The sequence below is a fragment of the Nelumbo nucifera genome, chromosome 5 (genome assembly GCF_055504915.1).
Source record: "Nelumbo nucifera cultivar China Antique chromosome 5, China Antique-T2T, whole genome shotgun sequence".
Taxonomy (NCBI): Eukaryota; Viridiplantae; Streptophyta; class Magnoliopsida; order Proteales; family Nelumbonaceae; genus Nelumbo; species Nelumbo nucifera.
In genome coordinates, this window is record NC_142653.1 from 68,534,095 (window position 1) to 68,554,074 (window position 19,980).

The 19,980-nt window shown below is 35.0% G+C and overlaps 1 protein-coding gene across 3 annotated transcripts in view; it reads right to left on the reverse strand.

Moving 5' to 3' along the window:
• LOC104590701 (eukaryotic translation initiation factor SUI1 family protein) overlaps window positions 1-18,953 on the reverse strand; it is a 46,215-nt gene extending 27,262 nt beyond the window's left edge. Inside the window, exons 1-7 of one of the 3 annotated variants that reach the window (XM_010249436.2) lie at window positions 18,797-18,953; window positions 14,450-14,624; window positions 12,454-12,565; window positions 10,437-10,627; window positions 10,203-10,297; window positions 9,670-10,101; window positions 5,528-5,636 (exon numbers count right to left, since the gene is read on the reverse strand). In XM_010249436.2, the coding sequence (XP_010247738.1) occupies window positions 5,528-5,636; window positions 9,670-10,101; window positions 10,203-10,297; window positions 10,437-10,627; window positions 12,454-12,565; window positions 14,450-14,584 (1,074 nt within the window). In that variant the 5' untranslated portion in view covers window positions 14,585-14,624; window positions 18,797-18,953. Of the gene's footprint in view, window positions 1-5,527; window positions 5,637-9,669; window positions 10,102-10,198; window positions 10,298-10,436; window positions 10,628-12,453; window positions 12,566-14,449; window positions 14,625-18,796 lie in introns of all 3 variants that reach the window. The other 2 variants (XM_010249435.2, XM_088887391.1) reach the window with 2 other exon arrangements.
• Between the last annotated feature and the right edge of the window lie 1,027 nt (window positions 18,954-19,980).

The following is a 19,980-nucleotide window of genomic DNA, read 5'->3' on the forward strand; positions in this document are numbered from 1 at the left end:
TAAGGGGGAATGTAGAAGAACTATTGAAGGGTAGTTTTGTAATTCTACTATACTTTATTATTCTTTCTTGTATTGTAATAGGCGTGTACTTTAGTGTACAGTTCTTTTGTTCTCTTTGTAAAGACAATCTTGTCCATTTACCTAAGATTAATATAAATATCTCTTTTCTGGGTTGGTTCGATGAGATTAATCAACCCTAACAGATCTGAACCTCTGTCACTTTCCTTGCTCTTTCACTTTCTCACGAACTGACATCACCTTCCCAGTGTACCGGTCCTAGATCAAGCAACCATCATGAGAAAAAGTAAGTATTACCCTCATCAACAAGTTAACCAACATATACTAGATTAGTAGTAAGGTTAGGAATAAAAGAGGTCTTTGAAAGATGGAAGGACATAGTGAGTGAAAATCTTAGGGACAAATCATTACTACCAATGATGTTTAATTATTCACCTTTGCAATAACAATGTGTTTATAATGAATCTTAGTAAGGTAGTTCGGCTTATTAGGATAGACCCCTGTCATATGATTAGTAGCTCTAGAATCAATAATCCAATGTGAAGGAGAAAAGCAATAACTAGAGAACTTACCAAACAAGCCAATAGCAGAAACGGAAGAAGAGAGCAGATTATACCAATTACCAAATTTTGTTTTCATCCATTGATACAAAGGAATCACCTTTAATGCCAAAGTGATATTAGAAGATGGCCCTCTATTACCTGATGCACAAGGCTGAATTTTTTTTGAGCAATCTTAGGTGGTCGAATAGGACAATCTGGAATTATGTGACCATGTTGTTTGTAGTATGTAGAAACGTTCTTCTTACAATTGGATGCAGTTTGTTTCTTATTTCCATGTGCTATAAAGGCAGTGTCAGTTCTAGAATCTACTACTTTTCCATCCAGTCCAGTAGTGTCAAGAGTCTAGTCTCTTCCCTTAGAAATTTCCCCATTACTGAATCTAAGTCTGGAAGAATTTCCCTACTCAAAATATTAAACCTAATTATCCCATACTCAAGTCTAAGCCTCATGAAAAATTGATTCACCTTTCTTTTCTCAAAATGTTTCTAAAGATATTGCACACGCTCAGAAGAATCTGAAGGATCAATATGTAATAATTCATACTCTGCCCATAAGTCCAGAAATCCGACATAATACTCTTGTATCTTTCTGTCCCCTTGACAATAAGCAAATATTTCAAATTCGATATGACATTGTTTAGACATATTTGACTGATGGTAAACTTTCTTTAGATAGGCATACATTTCATATGTTGTTTGCATCCTTCACATAGGCACAGCAATATGGGTCCTCTATAGAACTCAGTATCCAAGATACTGGTTTTCCGTTATCGAGCATCCATTGCTAGTAACTAAGCTTTGGCTTCAGATTCATCTGGTTTAGTAACTTTGCCATTCAGATAACTTTCCAAGCCTTTTCCCTCAACAAAGTAACCAAAGTGGAATTTCCACATGCCGTAATTTGTCCCATCAATTTTCTTCGGGATAACATCAACCTTGTCAGCCATCCTAATGAATTACCACAGTCCAGAAGAGTAACAAATACAAACTCTAGGCCAAAAGAAGAACAAAACAAGGTTGCCACCCAATCAAACCACATTCAAACTGAGCAACAGTGATATGAATAGTCCAACAACACCCAAGAGATCAAAACTCAATAAAAACACCACCCAGGCAAAGGTATTAACAGGTGACAGTCCAAGAAAGGCAAGTTCACTGGACTGTCAACAACGGATGAGGGAAGAAGACCATTCAAATCTAATCCAATCCAAGAACCAACTGTATAAATACTTAAAACTGACCTGGGTGACACAGAATCTGGAGTTTAGTTTCAAGTTGATTGGTGCAGCCAATTAAGAGAAAGAAAGAAAACTTCAATTCTGACTGCAGTTTTCCAGAAAAATCCAGGAAACACCATGCTGAACAGAACAGCTACTTGAGGTCTTCTAACCAGATGAATAACAGTCAATTTAGCTGCCATAAATCTTCTTTCAATCCTCTAATAGCATATTTAATCAAAGGCAGGTTTGTAGGACCTGCTTTGTTACCATGTCAACCCTAGTATAAGCAAGGAGAAACAGTTTCAGGGGTGTCGAGTAAATCAGTCAACCCCACCCCAAAAGGCCTCTTGCATACTAAAGAGAATATATTATGTATAGTTACAAATGTGTCCTTATGGGGCTGAAAGAAAATAAAAGAAAAGAAAACAATAAAGCTGATATATACAGTGTACAACAAGGGCTATCCTAATATGATGTATCAAGTATCTTCACAGGGCCCATGTCCATGAAGCCCATAGATGTTGGGTAGGGCAAAGAACTTGAGTCATATGTCTTTAACCCTTTGAACAGAGACGAGGCTTATGGGCTTTTAAATTACCATGCGACTGACAAGGGAGGGATATTGATGGACGGTAATTCCGGTCCATCATCGTCCTCTCCGTTAAGTTTTTGGCTGAAAGAATTGGAGATGACTGTTAACAGACACCTTTGAGACGATCCTCAGGGAACTTAAGAGGCTAAAATTGAGAAGTCAATAGAGGAGGTTATGGGCGAGTTACAAGATTCTCCTTTTCGCGGCTAATGAGAAAATTAAAATTGATTCTATTTTGGTCATTGCAGATAGAGGGGAAGGTACTAGAAAGAAGTTGGAAAAAGGAAAAGGAAAAGGTAGAAAGGGACTTTAGGAAGGATGTAAATGAAAAGGAGAATAAATCAAGAAAGCAGCAGGAAAAGGATGGATTGGACAAGAGAGCAGATGGAAGGGGAGAAATGGAAGGGATTGGGGATAAAGAAACGAGTATACCAAACAAAAAGGACTTATAGAACGAAACCTATTGATGAGGGCCAAGGTTTAAAATTTAGATATGATATGCCCGATACAGGGTGTATCGTATCGTATCGTATCTTTGAAAAACAGACACAGGATACGCATGGAAATTGGGCGTCTCTTCTTTTTTCATGCATATCGAACCGTATCGGGGGTGTATCGGTAGCGTATCGACAAAAAAAGATACGGCCAAAAACTTAAAAAAGAAAATAAAGGGGGAAAGCAAAATTCTTTTCCCTGAAATAAGCCTTCTTTCACTCTCAAATGACTCTAAAACTCCAAACCTCATTCCTAGAGTGCTAGATTTGCAAAAATTGCAAGAAACAAGTGTTAATAGTTAACTTTTTTGAAGATTTTTCAAATTTTGAAAAAATATGGCAAAAATAGGTAAGTTTTCTCAAGTTTTTGTAATACCTTATGATTTCTCTTTTTTTATTTGAATGTTTAAATTTATGTTGATCTACATTTCTTACATTCAAAATCACAATAATTTTGTGTTATTAGTAGATTTATGAAAATTTCATGAAGATATTTGGGGAAAATATAAATTAACAAAAAATTTAAAAATGTAATTTTTTCTCTGCCTATAAAGACTAAATATGTTTTAGATCTATGGATTTATTTATCATATCCATAGAGCAATTTAAATTTCTTCTTTAATATTTTTTTATTTTTTTTATTTTTAGAATTAAAAAATAAATAATAATTAATTATATTCTATCATTTTATCACAATAATTGAATATATTATAATTCTATGGATGATCTATCATATCCACAAACCAATTGAAATTTCTTCTTTAATAATTATTTTTTTATTTTTTTATTTTTAGAATTAAAAAGTAAATAAATAATTAATTATATTTTATCATTTGATCACAATGATTGAATATATTATAATTCTATGGATGATCTATCATATCCACAAAGTAATTGAAATTTCTTCTTTAATAACTATTTTTTGAATATATTATATAATGTTTATTTATTTTTTATAATTTTTGGAAATAAATAATAAATAATAAATAAATCATTAATTATATTTTCACTTAGAAGTTAATGCATGTTTTATGGATGGATAGGAGATTTGGGTTTTTCCCATCCCATAAAACATTAAGACTTAAGAATTATAATTTATAAATTATAGTTAAGCATAGGATTTTTAATGAAATTATAATTAACTACAATATATTTCTTCATAAAACCATTAAAATATATTAATTTAATGTATATACACCTCATTGAAGTCTTATATTTAGTGTTATTGATGTATTTTTATGATTTATTAAAGTATTTATAGTGTTTCCAAGTGTATCTATGCGTATCTGAGTTTTTCTCCTATACGCTTGCGTATCCAAGGCGTATCCCAATACGTCTCTTAAAATTGCCTTTCCGATACACTTGGCATTTCTGATACTTTGAACCTTGATGAGGGCTTGGAAGCAGAAGAAGAAGAGGAGGAAGATGCAATTATGATGGATGAAACACATGAAATCGAGAGGAAAACTGATTTGGAAATGGTCATTAACAAAAAAGTGGAGGTGAGTAAAACACTGGATTATTTTTCTTGGGGGTGAGGAATTTGCAAGGAACGCCTTCAAAGAAGTGGAAGAAATTTCTGGTAGTGTGTTAGGGGTTCATGAGAAGGACAGTTCAAATCTTGTGGACCAATCTACAATCATTGAAGCAGAGAAGGGTGTGGTTTTGATAGCGGAGCAAGTTTTTAAGATGAATGAAGTTGTAGAACCTAAAAGGATAATGATAATCTTGGGGAGAATAAGAGTTTTGAGGTCATTCCCATCACAGCTAAAAGTTTCATACACCAAAAAAAATAACCGAATTGTGCCAGTCTCGAAGGTTTTTGCTAGATTGAGGGGAGGCTTAGTTCAGGTTGGAGTTAACAAGTTATTGGGGGGAGGGGTAAATTTAGGACAATGTTCTAAAATGTGAGGCGTGATGCAAGGTGTTCCACTACCTAGAGGGATGAAGTGTAGTTCAGAACGTAAAGAGGTGCAAGCCTCTCGAACACAAGGAGGTGTAAACCTCCTTAAGAGGGGGGGTGAGGAGGAAGAAGAAGGAAGATCTCATTTTTCTCTATTTTTAATAAAAATCTTTTATATTAAGAAGAATGAAGATGCATAGCACTCCTTTTCTTTTCTTTCTTTTTCTCCTTTTTTTTCATCTTTTTCTTTCCCTTCCCTTTCTTTTTCTTTTTCTTTTTCTTTTTTTGATAAATTCCTTGTTTTCTTTTTTTCTTTTTCCTGTCTTTTTACATGAGGTGTGCACGAGGTGTACACCTCTAGCATGCCTCATGAAAAAAGCATATGAAGCATATGCCTCATAGGCGTCAGCGCCTCAGGCATATGCCTCAGGGTGTTTTGGGGGCACCTCCAGGCGTACACCTCCCATGCCTTTTAAAACACTGGTTCAGGGGCTTCAGGTGTCGTCTTTCGGTAGGTGGTTTTGTTAGTTTTTAGGGGTTGCTTGGTTGTTTCCTGGTGTTGGGTGATGCTTTGTCACCCTTTTTTTTATCAATACGCTTTGTCAGCCTTTTGTAATCCTTTTCTTTAGTTTAATAAATTTTCCTCTTTATCTTCAAAAAAAAAAAGTGCTGTTGGTATAGTTTATTTCTAACAATACAGAATACCAAGGAAAAAAAAAAAAAGCAGTAGAGACACACCCATCCAGCAGATGCCTTGGAATGTAACCACTTCGAGAGTTTCTTATGCGATGACTTTTTGATATCAAGTGTGGTACCTGGAGGTCTGCAAGGCAATACATGGTTTGACCTAGACACACATCAAAAAAGTGACAGGAAAAAAGATTAAAAAAATATTGTTAGCAGAGAAATAGTTTGAGACGTGATTGAAAAAAGTATATTACCAAGCTTTAATGCATTGATTCAAAGTGAAGGCATATCCATAATCCACTTAAACATGCTAATTCAGGCACTTCAGATTATATATATACACACACACACAGGTAAAACCACAATCACACAGACCAAGTCCAATATGTCCTTATGTACCAAGACCTGTAAAGCATCTTGAAAAAGCATGCCCTACTACAGTTATGTATCATGAACATATTATGTACGAAACAGTTCTGACAATTTTTTAAAGCTTTTTTCTTCTCTCTTAGTTCTAGCAGTGCAATTCTCTTAAATATGGTGTAAGGGTGTAATTATCCTTTCACTGTTATTTTTTTCAGACAATATATATACTAATGAAGTGAGTACTGCCCACTAATAATTTTGGTTGGTGGTGGTTCATTTCTCTTCTCTATTTTTGTCCTTCCTCTCTTATGCTGCTCTCTCCTTATTCCTTATTATTCTTTGCACATGACATAGAAACTCACTAAAGCTATCTCTGAAAATTGATATCCCCCTGAACATGATAGCAACCAGTATAAAAGTTTATTTGTCATATCAGATACACTGCACAAATTCTAAAAACCCAAATCATTGACTATAGTGGACAAATGAGAGTGTCAACCTGGTTGAGCCCATGGTATGACAAGGTCAAATGGGTAGCCTTATGTCATGGAAAATTGGAACCATTATCTTGAAAGGTCACACTACTATTTTCTAGAGCTATAACGTGGGCCCTGCCACCCACAAGACAGCACAGCCCAGAATGGTTCGGGCCATGCCTAGCTCAGCCTGAACCCCTGTGCAATGCAGGAATGGGGTTTTTGAGGCCCAAGGGCCACCACGGCACAGCCCACACAAACATATATTTAATAATATGTATATTTACATATAAATGTAATAATAATTGTATATATATACATATACTAACATATTAGTATGTAAATATATATGTATATATAATAATTATTACATATATATGTATATAAATTTTTATTTGCAATGTTATTATACTATTTTATTCCAATTTTATTGTAATTTTTTTCAATTTCATATTATTATATCATATATAAACAATTGTAAACATCAAAATTCATATTGAATAAAGTTTTAAGATTTTTTTCAATTTCTTGTCTATTTTGTTAATTTATTTTAATTTTTCGTTATTTTTTTAATTTTTCTAAAAAAATGTATCAACTTGTGGCATGGGCCTAGGACCGTGCCGAACTCCCCTCTTGGGGGATTCATGCCAAGCAAGCACGGTCCACTACAGTGCAGGCGACCCGTGAAAGTTTACACCTCTACTATTTTTAGGAGTATCCCACTCAATCTAATAGCCACACAGCACACAAAAAAGAAAAGATTTATTAAAAAGTAAAAGAAAGGGGTTGATTACAATCATTGCCAAGGTGTTAAGATAACACCCAAAACAACACCATTCAGAGTAACACATTGCATCAAAATAAAAAGACAGAAAAAGCAAATGATCTCTCCCCTACTTGAAAGCATTGTTAGCCATCTCCTTCAAACACTTCTTCTTGCTCATTTCTTCCTCATTCAACGCCTCTCATCCTTCATCTACTATGTTCTTCTTTGGTCTCTCTCCCTTCATACTCTTTTCAAAAGCTCTTCTTGCAAACTCCTCCCTGCCCCAGAAAAACAAACCTAAACACTTGCCGACCCTAACATCCTGCCAGCCAAACTCTCAATCTCCACTCCTCCTCTCTTCTCCTTACTAACTAAGAAACCTCACCAAATCCCTTCTCTACATTACAACCACCCTCCTTTTCCTTTTTCCTTTTCCTCTCTTCTACTTTTTCTTATAAACTCTCTTGTATTTGTTTGTAGGACCAGCCCCAACCAGTCCTTTCAATCTTAAAAAAACTTTAGTAATATGAACTATATGAGACTTACTTGAAATCGAGCTTTCTTCAATACCCCCAAATCACCAATGGCTAGGGGTGAGCAAGAAAAACCAAAAAACCAAACCAAACCGAAAAACCGATAGAAACCGAACCGAAAATCCGGTTAATCAAACCGGTCAGTTTGGTTTCAGTTAGGTATTTTTGAAAAACCAAAGGTACCGGTTCGGTTTCAATTAACCAATATAGAAAACCAACGGTTAACTGAACCGACCGGTATACATATATTTCTATATATTTTATTTATACTTATGAATATTATATATATCTTTTATATATATTTTATATATATTTTATATTGTCTATATATTATAAATTAATAAATATGTATTATATATATAAATATATATTTATAATAATATAATATATTATTTATTATTTAAAATATAATATTTTATATATCTATTTCTAGTTTTTTGTTATACAATTAGATTTTTAATAATATATATTATAATTATAAATATAAAAAAACCGAAAAACCGATGAACCAAACTGATAGTTAACCAAATTGGTCAACCGGTTAACCGATCGGCTTTGGTTCGGTTTCGGATACCGTTTTTCCAAAAAACCGGTAATACCGGTTCAATTTCAAAAATAGGCCCACCAAACACCGAACCGTGAGCACCCCTACCAATGGCTCCTTTGTTCACAATTTTTCCCTTCCAACCCAAATCAACTCCATTCCTACCAACTAGGACTTCGATTTTTAAGTATTTCTCATAGTCTTCCGACAAGCCACTCTCACCCTCTTTGCCTGTAAGGCTGCAACCTTTACACAGCAATTGACTTCTAAAATTTTATCTTCACCCCTAATAGAGACGTCCCCTCCTCTCCCTTCCCTTCTTAACACTCCTTTCCCCCTTTAGAACTTCCTCCATTTCTGTCTTCCATTCCTGCCTCATCTTCCTCCCTCCTTCCACCTCTTCTAACCTTGCAGCAACCTGGTCTGTCAAAACTAATCTCCCCCACATGTAATGCTTCAGCTTGAACCTCAACCAAGAAGGAACTAAAACAAATCATGTTTTTTGATGAATAATAATAAGTTTATTGATTCAGAAGCAACTTTAGAGTGAGTTCATACATCATCCCAACGAGAGGCACGAGCTGCAGCCCCTCCTTGAATCTTACAAGTAAACTAGGAAAGAAAAACAAGAATCACAACTGAGCCCAAAATAATTCTTCCCTATTTACCCCTTGCTTAGCTAACACATCTGACAAAGTATTTGCCTGCCAATCAAACAACAACAATACCATATCTGTTTCGGTGTTTCTAATTAGATTTCTTACCATTTCCGTCTTTTCCATCCCTCAAACCTCTCACATTCCAACTGAGAATCTTTATCCCTCTTCCCCTCCCCCCCTCTTTACTCATTCTCGTCCAAATTGTCCTCTTCTTCCTCTTCCTCGTTCCACCCCTTGTTTTTCTCTAGGATTTCTCTTTTTCTCTCCTTCTCTTCTTTCTTCTTCTGCTCAAATTTATCAAACGCAATTTTGGCAAAACCTTCCCCACCCTAGAAGACTAATCCAAGTGATTTCCCAATCTGAACCTCCCTCTCTACCAACTTTTCTATATTAACCTCCCCATCTTGTATTACCTCTGAATCAGTTCGAACAATTTGAGGGGAGTGCACGGTTACCTCCTCTCCTTCCCCCTACCTTGTTTTGTTAACTCCCTCTCTACCAACCAGGTTTTGATGTTTCGCCATGACTCCATTGATTACAATGGATAGACATGTCACAGCATGAACAAACACAAAGTGCTATTTTACAAAAAAACGTGAGCAATAATGCACCACTAGTAAATAATAAGGTAAGATGATTAAATCCACTAGAATAAAGCTCTCAAACCAAGAAGAGGGGCCAGAGAACATGAGTATGTATGTGTCTCTGTGCACATGCAGAGGTAGAAAATAAAAATTATAAATAGGAAAGGATACACCTCTGGTTAATAATAAGATACGATGACTGTATCAAGTAATATATGAGAAAGAGAGAAGGGATAAGAAGCAGAGTATATATTATATATATTACCATAATATGCTTCCAGGCATTGGTAAGTATTTATCTGTCACACTTGTGCGCAAGGCTTGCAAAAGGCATTTGTCTAAAAGCATATCAACTTCTTCACTAGATAGAGCATGTTGTTCCTTCTCACCATTCAATTCTTCAGTGGAAATATCATCAGTTGCCTTCAATCCACTCATTTCTGTGGTTATTTCTTCTATAGGATCTTTAATATCAGTCTGTATTGAGGTAGCAAGCTCTTCTTCTTGATGGATATCTTGGACATCCACCAATTCCCCCTTTTCTGCCTTGTCAGTGCCATTTTGTTCATCACTAGAAGCATTGTTTGCATCTGTACATTTATCAGATGTTTGACAAACCGGTAATAAAGCAGGATCTTGAAGGACAACATCTTCCAAGAATCCTGCATTTGGCACATAATGGCCCTCTGCAGACTCCCTGAAAGAAACATCCACAAAAGTAGAGCACATGTTCAAGTTAGAAAGCCTACTTGAACAACTTAGTCCAAAAACCAAAATCAACTTCCACCCTATACTTGCCAAAGTGAATCCCTATAGTAATGTGTTATACGCAAAGCCTTTCCTCTTAAACCAACTTTTAATGCTTCTACACTGCTCATGGTAGTAGACCCAACCTGCACAAGGTTTGCTCTATATTCAAAAAAGGAACCCAAACAATGTGTACATATCTGGTTAACATTGCGAATTATAAATCTGGTAACGACAGCAACAATGCTTTCAACTGTTGGAGAACTGAAGCTCAAAAATACTTACAGCAATAGGAGCTGGATTGCTAGGGACTTTTACAGCCCATGCTTCCCCTGCTAAAAATGAAGGTAGACCTTCTGCAGGTATACTAATACCAGGAAACATCAAATCTGCACCACCAATCACAAAACGAGACACCTCACCACCCTTGAGAATGAAAGCCGGTAAGAGTTCAGGAACCTTCCAGAGTGCATACACTGCAAAAAATGAAAGACATAAGCTAAATAATGCATGCAAAAACAACATTGTATTACAAATAAATTAGGCAAGCACAAGAATTAGTGTAGCCTGTACATCGTCAAGCATTCTTTACAACCATCGGAAACCAAACCTAACTCTTCACATGCTTTCTGTGCAAATAACATACCATCAACAAGGAAGCACAACAATTAAACAATTTAAACATGCAACAAGACATAATCTCCCCACCCAAGGGCCGGATCTTCTAATTCAACCACAGAAGCAAGTTTTGTCTTTATAAGTACAAATAGCACAATACAATGAAAATTATTTAGGATGTTTTGCATCTACTCCCCATGCCTTAGTTGTTTTTATATTCCCCCCTAAAAAGGCCATTACCCAATGTTGGTCAGTCCCAGCTATCTGGAGTCTTGGGAGGGGTAGACTGGATACAATCCAAACCTCTGCATTTTTATTTGCACAAAGTGACCACTCACAGAGTCAAACTTTTAGATTCCTGTCTATGTTTTCTCATTTTACATTTCTCACCTTTTTTACAGATTGACTGCATTCATGCCCCTTCTGGTACAAGCAACCCAAGACCATTAATTCAACTAACCTTTCAATCTCTCAAATTAAAAATGGAATCCATTATTTTTTCACCAATTTGAAACTAGGTGTACCTCTTCCATTACCTTGTTCAACAATCCATAACAGATGATAGATTGAGGAGGATGTTTTTCATACAGTTAGAGAAGGATAGGCAAAACGGTGCATTTGGAGTCTCATGTGATAGGTGAATGGCACTTTGGACAAAAGGAAAATTCAATAAAATAGTTGTAAAGCCAGCTATGTTGTATGGAGCAGAGTGTTGGGAAGTTCAGAAATAGCATGTCCAAAAAATGAGTGTGGCAGAAATATGAATTCTTAGATGGATGAGTGGTAAAACTAGAAAGGACAAGGTCAAAAATGAAATCATATGAAGTCATAACAAGGAACCTAGGAGTAGCTCCATTAGGTGATAAAATCAAAGAAAGTACACTAAGATGGTTTGGTCACATGCATAAAAGACCACCGAGGCATCTACAGCACCTGTTGGAAGAAATGATCTGTTACAAGTTGAAGGGGCTGAAAGAACTGGGGGGAGACCGAAAAGGACTAGTAAGAAATGATTTAAGTGCCCATAATTTTGAGATTTCAAAATTAAAACAAAACTAAGACAACTACTTTTAGTCCTTTTCCTTTAAAAAATTTGGGTGAGATCATGGCAGTTTTGTCTCTTCAAGCTTTGAACCAATGGTTTTATGTTGCTTTTAATGGCAGGGGCTGGATGCAGTTTATCAGTAAAAATAGGGGGATCAATGCAAAAATATAGGGAAAATATACAAAATTACTAAAGCCTGGAGGCACAGATGCAAGAATAATAGGGAGAGACCATGGAATAACATATCTAATACCAGATTAAAAAATTCATATTGTAAGCATGCCCAAAGAAAAGGTATGAGAAACAAGAACCAGGATGGAATTTGACAAAGAACTGGGATTAGCATATCGAACATGCTGGCTGACTCTTTGGCAAGAGCAGGGGTTGGAAGAGACTGTCTAAATTGTTTTTGCCCTGGGCCAGGACATAATATGTAAAAGATGTTTCACTTTTTCTTTTTCTTTTAGGTTGACCATATGATGACCTAGATTGTATGATTTGGCTTACTTCCTAGCTTATTGGGGCAGTATGCTGTTTTTTCTAATGGAATATATTCTGTTAATTATCAAAAAAAGAACCAGGATGAAATTTGACAAGTGAAAAAAAAAAGTCTATACTGTTCAATACATATTTCAATACCTGTGGGAAATATTTCATTGCCTCGCCCATCAACATCAAAAAGCATTGGAAATCCACCTTCTACACCATATACAAGTACCCGGTTTGGGAACTTTGCAACTGTTATCTCCACCTAAAGCACGAATCCATGATAGGAAGGATCAGTCTATAATCAATTCATAAATGAAGTATGGTCATCAGCAAGACCAGTCTAAGAAGAACATCATATGGTTTGAATTAAAACTCAAGCATCAAACCATATGGCATTCCCCTTAAAGTGAAAATGAATGTCAATATTTCTCCTTAAATATCTAAATCATATAAGAGTTTTCTTTCTTTTTGAAATAGGAATGAAACAAGATGACCCTAAAAATTCCACAATAAAAAATAACAAGTTCAAGTTAAAACATTTGATGGTACGAAGCATAAACAAATGATCCCGCATATTTTACCCTTCAGATCTCATTTCTTCTTTTTTTTTTTTTTGATAGGAAACGGTAACTTTCATTAACTAAAAAACCAGAAATACAACTGTCACCTACAAGTGTAAGGTGACCCCTGAACATAATTCAAATTACAAAAACTCCTGATTCACCCCTTGCTTTGCTAGGTTGTCAGCTAAAGCATTTGCTGACCTCCTAGTTCAAACAACTTGAGCATCCAGCTCTCTTTTAAGGCTCAACAATCCCTTACAGGTTGTCTAAGGGACCAAGTTCCCAAGCTGTTTGATTGCAGCCAACCTACTACTAATTTTGAGTCCCCTTCTACCTTTTATTGGCCTACAAAAATAGGGAGAATTATGTGGAGATGTGCTCGTGCTGCCTTGACTTGGACTCTTTGGGAAGAAAGGAATCTCAGAAATTTTCAAGATAAGGAAAGGAACAGCCAAGATTTGAAAGACTATGTGTTAAACAGGGCAACACATTGGCTGAAGACCTTGGAAATCTTTCATCAATTCTCCTTTAATGACATTTGGAGAAATTGGTCAGCAGTAACAAAGTGTTCATCTCTAAAGGACAAATCAATTACAAGCTAGTCTCCTCCACCCGAAGGCTCAATAAAGTTGAACGTTGATGGAAGCAGCATGGGTAATCCAGGATTATCCGGAGTGGGGGGTGCTTTGAGAAATGAGAAGGGAGAGATTTTGTTGCTCTACTCAGGTCCCTTGGGAATTGGGAATTCCATCAGGGCAGAACTTTTAGCTGCTGTACAAGGGGTCCAATTTGCAAACCAGCTGAGGGTACAACACCTAATAATCGAGGGGGATTCCAAAGTGGTGGTGGGTTGGTTGAAAAATTCTGAAGAGGCTATGTGGCGATACAAGAATGAAATGAAGAAATTTAGATGGTTGACAAGGAATATGTTGGTCACTGTACAGTGGGTGGGGAGATCAGCAAATACCTTGTCAGATAGATGTGTTAGCTAAGCAAGGGGTAAATAGGGAAGAATTATTTTGGGCTCAGTTGTGATTCTTGTTTTTCTTTCCTAGTTTACTTGTAAGTTTCAAGGAGGGGCTGCAGCTCGCGCCTCTCGTTGGGATGATGTATGAACTCACTCTAATTTGCTTCTGAATCAATAAACTTATTATTATTCATCAAAAAAAACAAAAAGCCCTTACATTTGGAGGTATCGGAGCGATCCAAACTTCTTTAACAGGAAAGGAGGTAACCGGGGGTTAGAAGGGGGCACCAAAGCATTGAAAAAGGAAGAACAAGAAAAGCAACCTGAAGAAGATTCAGTCCAAATTCTACTATCAAGACAAGACTGGTCCAAAAAAACTGAGCTTAGAAGAGAGAAAAGATCATCTGCCAATCTGAGTCCCTCAAACCTCTCCTTAGACCTAGACCCCAAGAATCCCTAAAAACACGAAAAGAATAAATAACTTGAAATTTTTTCAAAGGGAATGTAAGTTTGGGAATCTATCGTTAAGGGGAGATTCCCCAAGCATCTGATGCTTGTGGAACAAGACATGAAATATTATGATATACATTGTACAAAATCATTCAGCAATTTTTACCTTAGGAGGAAGTATGGCATCAATATCAGCATCTGATGCTTGTGGAAATCTTTCCTTTACAGTTCTTTTGAGCTTCTTACGATCTGCACCAGACAAGCGTTGCAGGGACTTTGCCTCAATAGACTTCTTGAACATGATGTGATCCTTTGTAAAAAATCACCTAAATTCAGAAATTCTGGTCAACAGGCCAATTTAATAAAAAATTAATGATCATAATTTCTATTTAAATAAAAAATATAATATTTGAAAGTTATTATATTTGGCAAAGATGAGTTTATATACACTAGCATGCAAGCAAGTGGAGACTCAAAAGCCAAAACATATGATAGTTTTGAATCATGCTACTAGTGCCCTTACTTAGTTTAGAGGTTGGGCTTTCTTCACAAGCTTCATATCTTGCTTGGAACTTTACAAGGAAGAATGCAAAAGCGATCCCATTGAGGGAAGGTCCATCTTATCATACAAGATATTCAGATTCAATCTTGATTGTGGAATATTTAGATCCAAGAACTTCTCTAGATACTTTTTGGAATAATGCTTAGATGATGATGTACTCTAGATACTCTTTGGGAAACTTTTCTTTCTCTGTATTCTAATCAATAAACACTGTCATCCATATAAAGGAGCATTACAAATTCAGCAGTTTCATTGCAGTGCGCATGGTTCAAAATATTGGCAACATTTGGCAAAATTTCACTAAAACCTCTCCATTTGGCTAGGGGATGATATGAAATTTTCCAAGAATCATTTTTCCCCTAATATCTCTCATATGTTGCAAATATATCAGTGATATTTCAAGTGTCGTTGATAGACTATACATTAAAGGTTTAAAAGTTTACAATATCATCAGAAAATTTCTGATATTTCATTTAAACCGTCATACTTTTAAAAAAATCCTTTCATAAAAGAACAAATGGGAATTCAGTAATTGGATTGTTAGCCAACTATGCTGATACAATTCAGTTACCAAGTCACCATAATTTAATAGAAAAAGAAAAAAGGCACACAACTACAAAAGAGAATTCCCAATCTAATCAAAATATATAATAATAACAAAGAGTTAAAGACACAAATCAAAACAGTAAGTAAATGGCATACACAAAGAAGAGAAGATGGCAAAAAAGACTAAAAGGGAGATAGAGAAAAAGATACCCATTTAAGTTTCTTAATCTTCTCTTATTTGATTTATACAATTGTTTGGTATGGTTTTCTGAACCTTAAATGTGCAATTATATGTCTTCTAAAGATTCCTTGAAAATTATCAACTAATTCCATGCTTTTAGAAAACTTCATTGATTTTTTATTTTCCAAATATCTTGGTAAAATTTCCCAATTTTCCCATCTTTACATGGAAAAATGTCCATCTAGTGATTTAAAACGTGCACCTCAGGCACACCTAGCATGCACCTCGCCTAGGCACAGGCACAGCCCCTTTGGAAAGGTGTGTGCACTAGTGCGCCCAGATATGCACCTCAACTAGAACCCCTAGTATTTCTCTCCCATCCTTCTTAATACAAGATTTTTTTCATCAAACCAGTAGACTCCTAATCCTAAAATATAATGAAATGCAACTAAAACCACAAAACCAATCTCTTTATATATTTTAAGACCTTCACACGAACTTGTCTAGGCTTGCCTCAAGGGGCTTGACATCACATTAATAGGAATGCAAGATAATTAACATCACATTAATCACATGAAGTAATGCAATTAGGAGAGAAATAAACAGATTAGAATTTTCACATGTTTGAATTGTTGCAAAGCTAGCCATGCTGTATAGAGTAGTGTTGGGCAGTCAAGAAACAACATATCCAAAAAATGAGCATGGCAGAAATGTGAATGTTGAGATGGATGAGTGGAAAAACTAGAAAGAATAGGGTCAAAAATGAAGTCATTCTAAGGAACCCCAAGAGTAACTCCAATAGGAGAGGACAGGGAAAGAGGAAAAGGAAGAAAAAGTCAAAGGTGGAGAGGTTGATCTCAGATATTGAGGGAGAAATGGAATTCAGTGCCAGAGGGGATAGAAGAAAGGAGTCCAAGTAGGGAGTTTTCTGTGGTAACAAGGGTTACTTAGCAAGTTTTTTAATGAAGATTGTCAACTGGAACGTTAGGGCTTTGGGGAGTGCTAGGAAAAGGAGAGTAGTTTAAGGATCAGCTAAGGAGAGAGAAGCTTGATATAGTCTTGTTACAGGAAACAAGGTTACCAGAGCTTGACAAAAGTCGGATTAGAAGTGTGTGGGCAACTACAGTGAGCTGATCCTCATTGCCTTCCTAGGGAGCCTTTTAGAGGTTTGGTTACCATTTAGAGGGAGGATGTAGCCGAACCTCTAGAAGAATTGTTAAGCAACTTTTCAATCTCTTTAAAATTTAAAAATGTTGAGAATGGATTCATTTAGGTGCTAACGAACCTGTATGGGCCAAGCAGCTATAGGGAAAGAAATGAGATGTGGGAGGAGTTGTATGGAATACACAACTTGTGGGGGGACCTTGGTGTTTGGGTGGAGATTTTAATGTAATCAATTTTGTAGTGAAACCAAACGTCCATCAGTCTATCACAACTAGCATGTGAAAATTTAATGAGTTCATTAATAGTTGTGAGCTGAAGGAGATCCCCTTGTTGCAAACCATCTTCACTTGGTTAAATTTTCACATGCCACTTAACAGTTGGTTAACAACAGGTACTGGATTGGCACGTTTTGAAAGTTCGGGTACTGAATTATTGCGTTTTAAATTTCGGGGGCCAAAGTGGCACTAGGCCCAAAGTACAGGGTACTAATCGGGAATTTTCCCTTTTTCTATACATTCAGCAATAGCATATGGTATTTTGAGCAAAGACATAAAATATAGAAGCAGAAGGTGAGACACATGCCTGAACGAAATAGAGGAGCAAATCTGAATATTTAAAGAAATGAAATGTTCTAAGAAACTTAGTGGCACATTAGTTGGAACATCAAGTTATTTAACACAATGGTTGCACATTCAAGTACTATACAGTTTTAACAGTTAACCGGCTAAACCATTTAAAAACATCATATCTAAAATTTGGTAAACTATATTGTTTTCTATGATTCTATGTTCTATAACAAAATAAAGACAATTAGTAAGTGTTAAATCAGAAACTAATCAACAGATAACAAAATTATCTAAAAGCATTTAAGTTCAAATATTAGGGAAACAAACTTTTAATCAAGCATAGCAGAGACTCAGTGGCAGCTACATACTAGGGTGTATAGCTATAGACCAAATGAACACATACAATATCAAGAATCTGAAACAAAAAGAAGCATAGAACTTAAAAATGGAGTGTAGTTGTAAATAAGACTACAGTTGAGAAAACCTGTTCCAATTTCACAGAAGTGTTAGGCTCTGTGTACAGTCAAAAATAATCTGTTTGCAAAATTGAAGTTGCTCCAGTGAGAATATCTATTTCCACTTATGAAGGTAAGAGCTTCATTTGTTAGTATTCTATTTATAACTGGGCTCAATTCAAGCTCACTGTTAAAATAAATACAAATACTACTTTATATATCCATATATACTATTATTTATTAAGTCTATATCATTGAAATATCAGTAGCATCATTAACCCTCAAAAGTCCAAAGAAGGAAGGAAGATTGCAGAATATGTTATTAAGAATTCAGTAGCTTTGTCGCTTATTGGGAATGTGATACTATAATGTATCTCCTGCCTCCTAAAATGACTCAATTAATTAGTATCCCTTCATGTAATGTAATACATACATATTGTTAGCATAATGAATGAGTTCATGAATTGCATTCTTTGTAAAAATAAAACACTTGGGAGTTAAAAATTAGCTCCAAAAACTAGTAGGATATGGATAACCACAAGCACAATTTCAATTCCATTATATTTCAATATATGTATAAACATCAAAATTTTCAGAAGGATTTCTTTATTCCTACAACCAGAAATACAATTTGTCGAAAGGTCCAAGGTATTTAATTCTTTGTTTTTAATATCTCAGAAAGTTCATGCAAATTTCATAAATTTATTAAAGAATTCCCAAGTTTAACATGGAATCGAGTAGAAAAGCTTTTTACGGGCCGGTGAGCGGCAGTTTGGTTGGGTACAAAACCAAGTTTATCACTTGAACTAACGCAAAATGGAACCAGTTAACAGAAGAACAGGACGGTTCAATAAAAATTCGTCCAAATTATCAGTTATTCCCAAAAAGAAAAAGTAATCAGTTTCTTCCCCAAACAGAATCAATTTTCCCTGATCAAAGAACAAAAAACTATCGGTTCTTCCCAAGACACTGCATCATGGCCCAAAAAAAAAAGATGAGAGGAGGAAGGGAAAATTAAAAGGGAGGAAAATATATCCACCTGTTTAAATTTTCTCTCAAAGCTCAAGACTCGATCTTAGCTGGTTTTGTTAATTCCTTGCATTGATTTAGGATGTAACTGGGCTCACTCAAGACCTCAATCCATGGCAGAGCATGGCAACTCTCCGTTCTAGGGCTTAAAAATATCGGTTTGTCCCATTTCCTCGTTTTTAACCCTAACGTTAAAATAGTTAAACTCCGCACGTGCGAAACGCTGTGAAAAATTAGATGGTGCTTGGTAGTAAGTAGTAACACTACAAAATTAATAATAAAAGTTGGGGCTTAAAAAATTTAATGGTAAGTGAATGTCAAGACGCCGTTTTGTGATTTTTCAGGGATTAGTAAATGTGTATGTAGGTGGAAATTTTAGATAATGCTAATGATAATGAATATTTATATTTTTTATAATTTTTATATTTTATATATATAAAAGTATTTTTTCATTTATTTTATTTAATATTTTGAATATGTAATATTAATGAAGTGCTCAAATGTTCTCTACACATTTCAGGTATTTTATCAAAAATTTTTGTATTTTTATCTTTTTAATTTTTATAATTTAATTATAACATCATTGGTTGATTCATTTGACCTAGATGGTTGACTTGTTTATTTGCCACCTAAATAGAAGAACAATTTCATTTTTGAGTTAGTTTTAAGAAAATATAATTTTATATTAGTATTGGATACTAATCTAATTAATATAATTTATTGGTGAGAATATATTTTTTTCTGAAAAGGAATGGGAGGAGTGTTTCCAGTAATAAGAGTGGGGGTTAATACCTTAAGTATATTAGTTGGTGATAAGAAACTGAATAAGGTGAAAAATAGTAGTTCAAATTACATTTTCTACCCTCATAATTAGAGAAGGACTAAATTCAAAAAAAAATGAGTATTTTACTCAAAAAGAAGTTTCACAAGCTCCTTCCTACTTTTAATAGTAGTATAAGTATCGATATGTTCAAAATTTATACAATTTGTTTATATTTCTATAAATAAAATATAATTCTTATTTATCACACTTTCTACAAAGTTTATGTATATTTTTTAATTTTTTAGATTAACACATTTGACTTGAAAATTGAACTATTGACTTGCCACGAAATAGGAAAATAATTGCATATTTTTTATCAATTTTAAATTTTGTATTTCATTTCCATCTTTAATAAAAACTCTTACAAATAA